The sequence below is a fragment of the Aythya marila genome, assembly GCF_965140915.1.
Source record: "Aythya marila genome assembly, chromosome: 21".
Classification (NCBI taxonomy): Eukaryota; Metazoa; Chordata; class Aves; order Anseriformes; family Anatidae; genus Aythya; species Aythya marila.
In genome coordinates, this window is record NC_139062.1 from 5,501,707 (window position 1) to 5,515,691 (window position 13,985).

Consider the following 13,985-nt stretch of genomic DNA (forward strand, 5'->3'; position numbering starts at 1 on the left):
ACACAGGTGTACATTTAGGCAGCCTGCATTTTGTCAGATACTGTGAAAGTGTAAAGACATGAGCTACATATTTTAGAGGTTAGTAGGAATTCTTTCACTGGTCATATGAATTCTATCAAATTCATATGTTACTTGAAATTTATCTTTAATCAGAAACAGGCTTTCATCTAAAGCTTTCCATACTTTACACTGCTTAAAAATACTTTGGTAAGCTCATCAATTTTCAGTACATTGACAGACATAGTGGGGAGCTGCTTATTTCAGTTCTGCGTTTTCTGAAAACTGGAGTTGTCAGTTCCCACCTCAGGAAATCAAAATGTTTTGTTCATTATTAACTCAAACTTCATGGAAGTTGCTGTGTCATGGGGCTATGACTGTGTATGTTATCCAGAAATATTATTGCTTATTCTGCATGCAAATCTGTGTAGTTTGATGGTCATAATTAGAAATGTAAAAGGCTGAGCAGGCAGATGAAACAGAAGAGCCTTCCTTGTTCTTTGAATACTCATTTGTTTCTTCAGCAAGGTCTGTGGGGTTGTCAGAAAGAGAGAACGAGGTGGGAGGAGAAGTCTTCACTCAGTGATTCCTAAGAATTCCCATGATGCTTTTTACTACTAGTTATAACAGTAGGCTAATTTATGATTAATAGTGTGCCAGAGTACTCTGTTGTGTCTGCATATTTATGCAGGAATAGGCACGTACATCTTAGAAAAGGGGGAAAGAATAGAGACAGCTTCTGACACAAAAACATCTAAGCTTAATTGCCTCCTCAGAGGGACCTCTTTTGTTGCCAGTGGAGTATCTTGAGACAATAGAATTCCACTGGAAGTTTGAAGAAGGTGGGGATGGAATAAAAATAAAACGTTAGAAAAGCACATGGGAAAAGCAGTGAAATTCCTTTAACGTTGCTGTTAAAGTGGACCAACTTTAGCTTTATGAATTTAACTTACTTTTCAGCTACTTTACTTAAGGCCACCTTGCAGTTATTTATTTTGTATGTTTATATTCCTCTAGAACAGTACACAAGTACCAAACAGTCATGGATGGAAGATTACTGTAAACAGGACAAAGAAGTAAATGCAATCAGTTCAGAAGACTGCATGGGCTCTTCGGTGGATTCACCATGTTTTGGGCAGAGTATGATACTCATTAATCACACTTTGTTTGAAACAGTCCTGACATGCACGGTCATTTGTCTAATGTATTACAAACATAAGTATTTGGTCTTCATAGTATAAAATGAATTGTTAGAAGTATCTGGCAGAAAAGATGAACTACATTTTCTGTTCAGTTGTCTTCCATTCTTTAATAACAAAACCTGCTAGTTCTACTTCCCTTTCTTAATCACACTTTCTCAGTTAATGAGTGACTATCTTGATTTATTAAAAAAAAAAAAAGTCTTGTGTGTGCAGTTCAGAGATTTTTTTTTTATATGATACAAGGCAAACTTCCACCATCCTTCCCAGCCAAACACATGTTTGCTTCTAACATGATTGAGATATAAATGAGAATGTGTGTCTGAGGCTATCATAAAAATGAAGATAACCCAATTAACAGCTTTCTAAGGAAGAGCACATGATATGTGGAAGCCCTTTTCAAATTCTCTTCTCCCAATGTTATTTCTGAAAGAAGTTTTAGGAACTCAAATGCCAGTCTAGTGTAAGCAAATAGATAGACTCATACACTTATTGAATGATGCTGACTGTGCCTATCTTCCTGATGCATGATGAGGAAGAGATTACCTGCATTTGTGTGTTTTTTCTTACCTCCTAACTTTGTCTTTCCTGTCTGCCAGGCCTTCCTCTTGTCTACCTTAGAACTAGGAGTACAGCCAGTTTGACTAATCTAGAGCATCAAATCTATGCTAGAGGTACTGTATAGCAGAGAGAGATTAAAAGCTTTTTTTCTTTGAAAACTCCTGTACAGTAAATACTGTGTTGTATGAGTAACTCGCCAGTAGACTGGCCTCTATATTTTAAAAGGAAAACAAAAAACAAAACAGTTAACTGTTTTTAAGCTACTTAACTTAGCGTTTCATCATGTGTATCGCTTCACAGTCTTCTCAGGGCCCTTCAGGAAAGAAGGGAGAAGTATGGGAACTGTGTATGGGAAGAGTGCCTTCTGGGGAAGGTTATATGGATACTCAGTGTCTTATTTTTTAGTGAGACAAAATAATGAGATTAAAACCAGCTTAATACAATCACAGTATTTAAATGTCATATTCTAAATACATCTAACAGTCTGTTTATTATACATTTGCTTGAATGAGCATGTGTGTTTAGGTACTTAAAACTTTGGGATAGCTTCAGTAGGAACTTAATCTGTTTTCAGTGAGCCTTAGGAAAGAACATTCCTCATAGATGACCTTTTAATTTGTTTTATATTTGACACTACTAGCTTTAGGGAAAGCCATCCAGTTTGAAGACTTTTTTTTTATATTATTATTATTACTATTTTTTAAAATCTGTGGCATTGTGGAAGACAAAACAGCATACTGGATAAATAAGTTCACGTTGTATGAACTGGATAAATGGTATAAGTGGGAGAAAAAGCTTTTTATTAACCTGTGGCAAAATTTAGACTACCCCTTACAAATATTTGTCTCTTGAGTGCTTGCAGTTTGTTGATGTTTAAGCCAAAAAACAAACAACAGTGCCATCCTTCCCTCCCACTCCTACCCCACTATCCCCCCAAAAAAAACACCACAAAAAAAAACACATGCGTACACACACACACATGATAATGTAAAATGATAGATTTATTTTTCTGAGGTGTTTTTCAGGAAGATTTTTCTGTGGGGAAAATATTTGTTACTCGCTTTTAGTGTTGCAACTCAGGGAAATGACTAAATGAATTATGAAAAAAATCCTTTTGATTATAAATACTTTGTTTTCAGGCATTAGTCTCAAGTTACAAAATTTATGTATCTTTCAAAAAATCAAGCCACAGTCCACAAAATTATTTTTTTTAAATGTCTCAAAAAAAAAAAAAAATAGCCAAAGAATTAAATACCTGAGTAGAAGTTCATATGGCTTCTGGTCTGTGATTTTGTAGAACCTGAGCTAGCCAGAAAATTGTATTAAATCAAGCTCTACACCAAAAAGATTTTTGGCTTTAGTTTGCGTTTGGCAAAAGACAGAGTTTTCATTTTAAAGAAATCAGTGTTTGTAGCATTTAACTGTAAGAAAATTTCTCTGTGAGGTTCAGAGAGATCAGATTCATGGCTCCAATGTAAAAATATTGTCATTCGTTTGGAAGAGAGTTGTATGTGATCATCAGTAATGCCTTCAAAAACTTACCTACTTGTTTCTATTCCCCCTTCTTGCCATTGTAAACTTGTGCTTAATTTATTCTTGGTTAGATGCATGCTGCCTTGGAAAGAGCTGGTCTCAGAGCATGGCATGCTTGAACTTGATATCAGTCCTCCTTTGGAGTGAATGCAGATAAACCCTGTGAAATATTTAATTTCTGTCTTTGACCAGCTGATTTAATGTGTCTGCCTTCTTTCAGCTTCTCACATACAGAAAGGTGTATGCATTTAGGGAGCAGCCATATATCTTCATTTCTAAGTAGTTACTGGGATTTGGCAGGTTTTGTTGTTCTTCTCTTTTTTCTTTTTTTTTTTTTCCTTTTAACTCCAAACACAGTAAGTATTTTCACAGACTTGATGTTCTACAGTATGGAATCTACAGTATGGAAGTTGTGCTTGTTAGTAATGCATACTTGAAAAAAGTTGAACTTCTTACTTAAGTATTACTGAAGTATTAATGAATATGGGTTTAATATTTTATGACTGTTTAGATGCACGTGAAAAGTTACTTATTATGATGGGGGGGGTTTAGTTGAGTTGTCTGCGTGTTGGTTATCAGAGAAGTTTGATATGAAGAAACAAAAGAACAAGTAGATTAAGCTCAATTCCTATTATGTTTTTATTGATTTTTTATATAATTATATGACTAAGGAAAACAATTAATGCAGGGGAAGATTTTCTGTACTATTTCTGTAGTAGCTAATACAATTTTAAACGATTTTAGTAATCTGTTCCTTAGATTACTTTTCCAGAGTTCATGTAGGTTGTGGTTCTCCAGTCATTGTGTCATCCTGTATCAGCATCTGATGAATATTTTTCTCATAAATATTTAGACAAGTCTGTATTCCGTTTTACAGCTGAGATGAAGACCCCAAAACGTAGACAGCCATTTGTCCCATTTGCTCTAAGAAATCATACTGGATGCACTCTGTGGTTTGCTACCCTGACTACAACACCTACCCGGTAAGAAGCTGTTGTGGGGTCACTTTGACAATACTTGTCTGGCTTCCTTGGGATGTGAGCCAAACACTATTGTTTTCAGTTATCTTGTTTTCTTGTAGGGAATCCTTTACAACTCCCAGTCTATCTTAGTTAAGAGCCTTTTCTTTAACAGTGAGGTGGCATTAATAATAATTTTTTCAAGAGACCTGAGAGAATATGAAAACCACTCAGGTCTACATTCATTATGTGTACATTCTTGCTGCAGGAATTTTGTGGACTGAGGCAGACTAAAAATGACTTGTTACTTGAAGTAGTCGTTTTGTCAATTTATAAGATGGTATGATTCTCCTTACAGGGCTGCATTATCTCACAGTGGGAGTCCAGGTGTTGTTCCTGAGGAAAATGGGACGTTACTGGATGATGCCCATAATGTCAGTGAGTGGAAAGAAGTTAACACAGGGGAAGAAATTCCATTTGAATTTGAAGCCAGAGGGAAACTCAGACACAGGTGAAGGAACCAGGCAGTGAGATCCATTTTGACACACTCATACATGGAACTCATGGGTTCATAGTTGGGAGGACACTAGCAGTTAATAAATACATATATATATTATTATTATTTACCAATTTACCTTGCAGTGTTTTGTTTTTAAATATTTAAAACTCACATATAGTATGAAACTATCAATGGTTTAGCAAGCAGCTTATATTGTGATAGGTGGAAGCTGTTCCTAGGTATGAGTTGAGGTTAGATCATTAAAAGGTTTTAGAAAGACTTAGGGTCTTCAGTTGCAAATCATATGCCCTGTATTCTAACGGTCTGTGGTTGGGAGTACTGGCTGTTGAGCATAAGCATTATCAGCATTAAGAACTATAAGAACTAATAAATATTTAGCATTCTTTTTTGTTTACTTGTATGACTTAGTTGTACTTATTTCTCTGTGCTCATCAGGGAGTGGAGCAATTGAACAGACAAAACGTCAAGTCTGTCTTTGTCCATGAAATGAAAAAACTTGAGATTTTTTTAAATGGCTAATTAGGGAGATTATTTCCTCATAATCCAGAGGACATATAAAATATGAACGGTTGGTATTTGCATTGTAAGATAAATATTTAATAGTAATTCAACGTAATCTAAACTGGTAGGCACACGCATGATCTGAGAATTCATCAGTTGCAAGTGAGAGTAAATGGCTGGGAAGAAGTCAGTCCAGTATCTGTAGACAAGGTTGGAACCTTTTTCCGATACGCTGCACCAGACAAGAACTCATCTTCTTCTACTGTAAGTTGTGATTTTGAGTGTAAATCTTCACAGGATATGTAACTTAAGATTAATGATGTCCACCAAGATTTTGGTCTTAAAGTGACTGCTGTATGAAGTTGTCCTCTTTCAAGATAGCTTGGACTGGAAGAGTTTGAAAGTGCTAACTGGCTGTTTTATGCACAACAGAAACACAGAATAGTCAGCAGTTTAAACTGTGCTTAGCAGTCAGAACTTCTAATGACAGAACTAATATGTTAGTGACAGCATCAGGGTCTCATGGAGATTAAGCTTTAAATCACCACAGCATTTCAGCAACTATTTTTATTTCATTTATTGCAGCCATGTTTTTTTCTGTGGTTAATTTCCTTAAAATAAACAACATTGGCAATTTCCTGTAAGTCTAGAGATTGTTGAAATATGTGGCTGCTTAGACAAAATATACTTGTCATGAAGGAAAAATATGATTGTAATAACCAGCAGGCTAGCAGTTGTGGATGAGGCTCAATGATAAAAATGATATTACCAGATTTTGAAGCTACATTTAAAGACTAGCTATTGAAGGTTGTTGAAGAATGAAGAAATTGCAAGTGGTCTTTTTGACTTAAAACAGGATTGGAATTTGCTTCTAACCGCAACCAATAATAAGAGCGACTAGTCTCTTGTTTGAATAATTTCTGATGAATTCATATTCAGGTGTAAAAAGCATCATCTTTATATGCAACTTGGTTCGTGAAGGAAAAGAATGCAAATTAACAAGAATTGCTTTTCAGGAATATCCAAGGATTTTTTTTCCCCCAATGAACACTTCTTCTTCAACTTATTTTCTTTTTAAAGCAGTATTATGATTGGACTTTGCTAATATAGTTCTGATTTGTGTTCAAAATTTTACTGAGGATCAGAAAGACTAAACAAAGAATGTGTTTAGTTTATTGTTCTATAATAATGTTCTGTATTACAGCTGTCAGTTATAGCTTAAAGTGAACACATACCTTTCTTGTTTACTTTTCTCCCAGGTTGGAAGCCCCATAAATAGAACAAATATAATACATCCACAAGTTTATGTGAGTATATATGTTCACTTTTTGAAAGCTTCTTAAATAAGACCAGTGTAATTCTACAAGTGAACTGTTTTGTTTATTTTTTCCACCCTTTTGGTGAGAAACAAAAGTAAAGCAAACAAAAAGTTTCCAAATCAGAGCAAGTATTTTCATGTCATTTAACATTCATCACTATTGTAAATGATTGTTTAAAGAGTGGATCTTAATGTCCAGTACGTGATTTCCAGCATGTGAGCACATATAAAATGTGGTTTTCAGGATACAAGTGGCAATGCCTCTTAGAAGAGCAGCTCAGAGCAAAGAAGACATGAATGCTTTGAGTGTACTCTACCTTGGTTTTGAATTTTGACACATAGGAATAATGAGTCACTAGTAATTAATAAAACGCATTAAACTATATGTTAATTTACTTTCTTGAATGGAATACAAACTGAACAATACCTTAGTAACTAAGTATTATCTGCTCTTCAGCTGAGACAAGATTCCTCAAATACAGGATTTTATAGTCTGAATAGACACCGGTGCTAGGCTTATCTCCACATAATAAAACTCTTACTTTTGAACTACTGAAGCAATGCAGCCGATCATCTACCTTCTTATGAAGTTTAGGGTGATATAATTTTTTTTTTTAAGCACATTGAAATAAGTGCAGTTTTAGGTCTCTACTATGTAGTTAATTTCTATAAAGATCATACTTTATGGTTACAAAATTTGCTATGCCATTTTAAAAAATGGAGAAGTAAAATACGCTCTGGTGCATAAACATTTTGATCTAAATAACAGTAGCAGAAGAGTTAAAGTACATGTATGTCTCTTTTGAGACTGCCTGAATATACAGTATACTACTTTATCTTGTCAAAATCTAAAGTGGTATGAACCCAAAATCAACATGCATAAATAGTAGGATCGTAAACCATACTTCTGATGCTAAAACCCTGACTCCCTAAACACTAAAGCTGGGTTGTGAAAACTCACTGATTTGTGTAATCAAGCTGTATTAATTGAAATGTCGTCTTCACAGAGTTTATTGAACACAGTAATGCATACATTTGAAGGTAAAATTTGTCAAGTATCATCTACTCTCCCTGTTACTGCTGGCAGAGAGAAAAATATTTGAGTAATTGTTCTCCTTATTCCGCCTGAGTAAGGCTTGGAATTCAAACCTCAGGAATTTATAAAATAATGTAATTGTGTTATTGTGTATAAAGTGTGCTTTTAGAATCTACACCATTCTTACTAGAGACACTTTACTGTGTTTTGGCAAGGAAGAAGAGTATTATAAACCATAATTTTGAAAGTATACGTATCTTGGTTGCTCTCAGTTCACAAGTTTACACTCCAGCAATTACAGCTTAAAAATTGATAGCGCCCTCTATTAGATAAAATTATTACCTGAGCTTTTTATTGTTTCTATCTATCTTGCAGTTTTCTTCATTGCCTCCAGTTCGTGTGGTATTTGAAGTAACCATGGAAGGTAGCGCTCGGAAAGTGATAACGGTGCGCTCAGCCTTGATTGTGAAGAACAAGCTGGAAACACCAATGGAACTAAGACTAGATAGTCCTTCTGCTCCTGACAGTAAGTGTTATATGTTCCTTCCGTACTATACAAAATCTTAAGTTTTGAAGAAAATTCCTTGCTGCTTCTAACGGTTAACAGCAAAGTAGACCTCCCTGTATGGGGAATGGGGAATGTTAAGAAGATAGTCATCAGCAAGGTAAGCTAGAGAACCTAGAGTAAGATTTTTCCTTATTGCTCAAGCAGAGAAAGCTGAGACTCTGTTAAGATGGATTTGTATATTCTGTATGTAGTATGTTGTATCTTCTGGCAGTAGTCTAGGTTTCAGTCTAGGTTTGTTAGCATGCAAAGGTGCGGTCTAGAAATGTAGTGACATGCTGAAAACATGCCCAAAACATGATGAATATGTTCTTTTTGGAATATGCGTTTTCACTGAAGCATCCAAGGAGAAAGAATTGGAGCTTCAGCAACTTTTTAGTCTGTTCCAAGTTTCAGATTTACATGCCTAAATTTGTCTGCTGCCAGATTAATAGGGCTTAAAGCAATGGATTGATATTTGGAATGTACATGAAGTAGCTAGTGTTTAATTTTAAGTGTAATTCATTGCTTTGAAAATGTATTGAGACTTACTATTTGAAAATGATATAATTTTCAGTAAAGGGGCCAGTTTTGATATGTATATTTTCTTTTCTGTTTGGTTGCAGAACCTGTCGTTCTTCCAGCAGTTATGCCAGGAGATTCCTTTCCTATTCCCCTCCATCTTACATCGTGGCGCTTACAAGCCAGGCCAAAAGGACTGGGAGTCTTTTTCTGTAAGGCTCCAATTCATTGGACTACTGTTCAAAAGACAGCAGAAGTATGTAGCAGCAAGCGAGAGTGTCATTCAATGGAATCTGAAAATAGCCGATTTTTCAGGTAATTTACGACCTAATTATTTTTCTGTAACCTGTAATCCTCTTCTGATAAATGCAATACCATTAAATTAAATAATAGGAAAGAAAATATGTAGAGATAAATGCGTCTGCAGTATAACGGGATGTTTTCCTTGGTCACTCGAATAATCAGAAGCATTGAATGCATAACTACTCTATTTCTGTAGGGCTCCTTGAAGCCCTTCTGACAGTACCTGTTAGCAAACGTCTATTAATATGTATTGCAAAAGAGGAACTGCTAGGAAATACAGTATGGACTTTTTACCCAAACTCAAGCTTCAGTTATTCCATTGAGTTCATTAACTTCTTCTCACTTCTTCTCACACACTTCTATGTCTTCACAGGTTTTGTGTGGCGATAAAGAAAGAAAATTACCCTGATTACATGCCCTCCCACATATTTTCTGACAGCGCTAAACAGATTTTCAGACAGCCTGGGCATACTATTTATCTCTTGCCAACTGTGGTAATCTGTAACTTGCTGCCTTGTGAACTTGAGTTTTATGTTAAAGGGATGCCAATTAATGGGACGCTTAAACCTGGCAAGGAGGCAGCATTGCACACAGCTGATACATCTCAGAACATTGAGCTTGGTAAGGCAAAAAAAAAAAAAATAAGATGCCACTTTCTAATCCTCCTAGAGGAGCACCTCAGAAATAACTATTTCCGTTTATGAGGAACAGTGATAAAATATTGGGAAAATAGTAATAATAACCGGAAAAAAAATTGAAAACATTTATATGATGATTTCATTGGGTTGCAGTGCTTCTTACAGTTAATAACCAAGTGCACACATCCAAAAAATAAAAAGTTAATATTCCAGTCGTTCCCCTAGATCTGTTAGCTGTCTTGCTCTGTTTCTTATTTGGCTCTTTCCTGAGAGTGGAAACAGTGGAAACTGGAGAGAACAGTGATAAAGACAGGAATGAATCAAATAACTCTCCAAATTTATGAGTGTTTTTGCTGTTTTCTGTGTGACGGAGAACATGTGCATTTTCAACACTGGCTGGACTTCTGATGCTTAAGGCAATAATTAACCATAAGTGGAGTTCCTTTATAAAACATTTTTTCTGCTTTTGACTTAAAATTAAGCATTTATTAATGAGATTAGAGATTAATACACTGAGTAGTTTTAAAAGTTAACGTGGTTAACCTCTATGAAATATTTAGAAAGACCAAAAAATGTGAAAGACTAAACTGTATACTTACCAGAAGCTAATGTTTGTTTTTGTTTGTTTGTTTGTTTGTTTGTTTTTTACCTAGGGGTATTGCTAGAAAACTTTCCAATCTGTAAAGAGCTATTGATTCCTCCTGGGACACAAAACTACATGGTGCGGATGCGATTGTATGATGTCAACAAGCGACTGCTAAATTTGACTATAAGGATTGTATGTCTTGCTGAAGGTTCTCTAAAAATATTCATTTCAGCACCATATTGGTTAATCAACAAAACAGGTAAGTTTACAGTATTTTGATCCATAACTATAATGGTGGAACTTGGAAGATTTAATGCAGAGTTTTTATTTTCTTTCTAGATAAACAGAGCTTTTTAAACACCACTTAATCTTTCCTGCAACTTTAATTCATCTTTTTTTTTTTCCAGTGCCAGCACCTCTTGTGTTGTGATTTGCAAATTACTTAGATGTTTTCATTGCTATATTGCAGATTTTTAAACTTCAGCTATTTAACAGACTTGATGTAACTGTAAATAAATCAGCATAGATTAGACTCCTGTTATAATTCTGGCTTTCAGTGACTGAAATGCTTTCTGTAAGCAACAAGTCTTCAACAATAAATTGCAGTTACACTGTGTTAATATCTATTGGCATTATCAGAGCTACAGGAGTTCTTTTTTTGCTTGCAGCAGACTCCATGGCTCTCAGCTATAATAGGTTTAGCCCTTAAGCAGGTTAGACATAGAATGAGAAAGAGATTGCATGCAGACTAATGGCTAACATTCCAACAGAAGTATTTTAGGTTGTTCTTTAATTTGAAGTAGTTTTTACCATTCAAATCTTAAATTTGTGCAAAGGTTAAGTATAACTTGACAGGGTTTTTTTTGTTTTCTTAAAGGATTACCACTTATCTTCAGACAAGATAATGCAAAAACAGATGCTGCAGGTCAGTTTGAAGAGCATGAACTTGCTAGAAGTCTCAGCCCACTTCTGTTCTGTTATGCTGATAAGGAACAGCCAAACTTGTAAGTAATACTGAGAGAAGAGTAGAGGGGCGGAACCTTAGAAAGTATGAAAGTAATCAGTAGAGAATTGGGTGCTGGTATATTAGCACGAATATCATTTTAATTTTTTTTTGTCATCTTAAGAAAGGTTAAGTACCTGTTCAGGTACTTAGTTTCTTGGTGATGAAATAAGCATACTGAATCTTTCAACATTTCCTACTGAAAACTCCTTAGATGGTTTTATTTTGTGTGCCTTGTATTCATGCTTCTTTTCCAAGGCATCCAAAAACCTGTTTGAAGAGAATTACCAAGTTGTATGAATATCTTTGTTATCACTAAAAACAATAACAAAATGAGGAAAAAAAATCCAAACTCTAAATGTTAATAGAGTCGTAGCAGTCGCTTACTTGGAAGTCCATGTACAATAGCCTTATACGTGACACAGTCACTGAATCTTCACCTATCTGTTAAAAGAGCTTAGAACATCCGAAGAAAAATAGGATAGAAATGCAGAATGAATTACTAAAGAGATTTATCGTGGCTTCTGATACGGTTATATTAAAACAGAGGTGTTCTTTTTTGTATCCGGGTACACATTTGATTATCAGCATTGTGTTGATATCTGATCCTTTATTTAAATGAGAAAATGTTTGTGTTTTCTTCTTAACCATAGTTGTACAATGCGAATTGGAAAAGGGATCCATCCTGAAGGTATGCCTGGCTGGTGCCAGGGTTTCTCCTTGGATGGTGGTAGTGGTGTCAGAGCCCTTAAAGTGATCCAACATGGAAACCGACCAGGCCTCATTTACAACATTGGTATGTGCTTATGGGAACATTTGAGAAACACTGTGGAACTTGTTAGGACGTGTCAGTGACACCAAAAACAGAAAAATTGTAGAAGGGAAACTTACTTTGCTAAAGGTTTTTGAGGCTTTAGGGGAAAAGTATTAGACAAAAGATAGATAGTATTCAAAATAAAGATGTAAAAATTTTTAGAATTTTGTTAACTTATAAATCAGTTTTTAGTTATTTTTGCATTTCATCATTGAGTATTAATAACTGTATATACAAACTGTTCTTTCTGTCTTCATTCTTCTATATGCTACTTCTAAGTACGTTTGAAATCCCACTTCATTACTGTCTCTGGTTATTTTGAGTGTCTGTATACTGCAAAAGTATTAAAAGATTTGAAGGATAATCTTTTTTTTTTTTTTTTCTTGTAAATAATAGCTTTGTTTTTAATTTGTTTCTGTTCCAAGGTATTGATGTGAAAAAAGGCAGAGGTCGTTATATTGACACATGCATGGTAACATTTGCACCCCGTTACCTGCTAGATAATAAATCAACCTATAAGCTTGCCTTTGTTCAGCGGGAATTTGCCAGAGGCCAGGTAAGATGGTTCATTTATGTTACTACAATACATGTAGTTAGTCACAGCATCGTCTAACCAGAAAGAATACAAACATTATACTTGAAAGTATTGTTGGCTGGTTATGACGATCTTTATTCTAATTATGATCATTTGCCTAACAGAGAAATTGCTGTGCTCATATTTGAGAAGTTTATAGATTAATATTGTATTTTTAACACCTATAGGCTATTTGTTTACCAATTTCTATTACTAGGGAACATCCAATCCTGATGGCTATCTCTCCACACTTCCTGGTTCCAGCGTTGTGTTCCACTGGCCACGGAACGATTATGATCAGCTCTTATGTGTGAGATTAATGGATGTCCCAAACTGCATTTGGTCTGGAGGATTTGAGGTCAACAAAAATAACTCATTCCATATTAATATGAGGTAGTTTATTACACAGAAATCTTCTGTAACATGCTTCTATTTTTTAATAGAAGCAGCTGTTTAACGCTTACGACTGCAGTAAAACACATCAGAAACCTGCCTCTCATACACTTGTTCTTTCTTGTTCAGGGATACGCTGGGAAAATGCTACTTCTTAAGAGTAGAAATTACTCTTCAAGGAGCTACATACCGCGTTGCATTCAGTGACACAGATCAGTTACCACCACCTTTTCGCATAGACAATTTTTCCAAGGTAAGGGAGCAAAAAGTCAAGATTCTGTTTTCCCCTTTCCCCTTTCCTTTCCTTATTAAAAGTAGTTCTTTTAGGTTAGGGAGCTGACCAACTTGCAAAATAAAATTAAAACGTGTAGCAAAAAAAGGTCTTGTGATGAAGAGCATCATAAGGATGAGAATATTGTAACAGGATACTAGTTTGTAATCTGAATAACACTTGCACTTGAATAATGTGCAAAAAGAATTCAGGTGACTGATAGCACTTCCTTTCTGTCTTTGGAAGTATTACTGAGCTGAAAATAACAAATGTGAGAGATGAAGAAGCAAGTTCCCTGTCAGTAATGTTAAAAAAAAATCAGAGAATTTTCTTTGCTTATTTTGCAGTACCTTACAAACGGCCTGGTGATCAGAGCAGGAGATAGAGCAATTAATACTTACTGGCTGTATTTATGGATTTTGCTACTGAATTGCAAAATAAAACTTGGCAAGTCTCCTAATTTTAATTACACACAATCACAGAATCACAGAATTTCTAGGTTGGAAGAGACCTCAAGATCATCGAGTCCAACCTCTGACCTAATGCTAACAGTCCCCACTAAACCATGGGAATAATGACCTTTTAAACCAAAGATGATGGGTTGAAGCAAATTTCTAGTCCATTTGGGATTATCTTTGAGATCCAAATGGAAGAATGGGGGGAGGGAAGCGAGCTGAACATGTTTCAATGACCAACTCCTTAAAAATGGATAA

General features: G+C 35.2%; 1 protein-coding gene across 3 annotated transcripts in view; it reads left to right on the forward strand.

The window, feature by feature from the left end:
* VPS13D (vacuolar protein sorting 13 homolog D) overlaps positions 1-13,985 on the forward strand; it is a 103,746-nt gene that overhangs the window by 40,173 nt on the left and 49,588 nt on the right. For 2 of the 3 annotated variants that reach the window (XM_082777161.1, XM_082777162.1), the window contains exons 39-53: positions 1,015-1,137; positions 1,796-1,870; positions 4,168-4,273; positions 4,608-4,760; positions 5,399-5,534; positions 6,530-6,577; positions 8,000-8,150; positions 8,795-9,005; positions 9,367-9,614; positions 10,285-10,476; positions 11,095-11,221; positions 11,874-12,016; positions 12,460-12,590; positions 12,826-13,001; positions 13,131-13,254. In XM_082777161.1, the coding sequence (XP_082633287.1) occupies positions 1,015-1,137; positions 1,796-1,870; positions 4,168-4,273; positions 4,608-4,760; positions 5,399-5,534; positions 6,530-6,577; positions 8,000-8,150; positions 8,795-9,005; positions 9,367-9,614; positions 10,285-10,476; positions 11,095-11,221; positions 11,874-12,016; positions 12,460-12,590; positions 12,826-13,001; positions 13,131-13,254 (2,144 nt within the window). The remainder of the gene's footprint in view (positions 1-1,014; positions 1,138-1,795; positions 1,871-4,167; positions 4,274-4,607; positions 4,761-5,398; positions 5,535-6,529; positions 6,578-7,999; positions 8,151-8,794; positions 9,006-9,366; positions 9,615-10,284; positions 10,477-11,094; positions 11,222-11,873; positions 12,017-12,459; positions 12,591-12,825; positions 13,002-13,130; positions 13,255-13,985) is intronic. The other variant, XM_082777163.1, reaches the window with a different exon arrangement.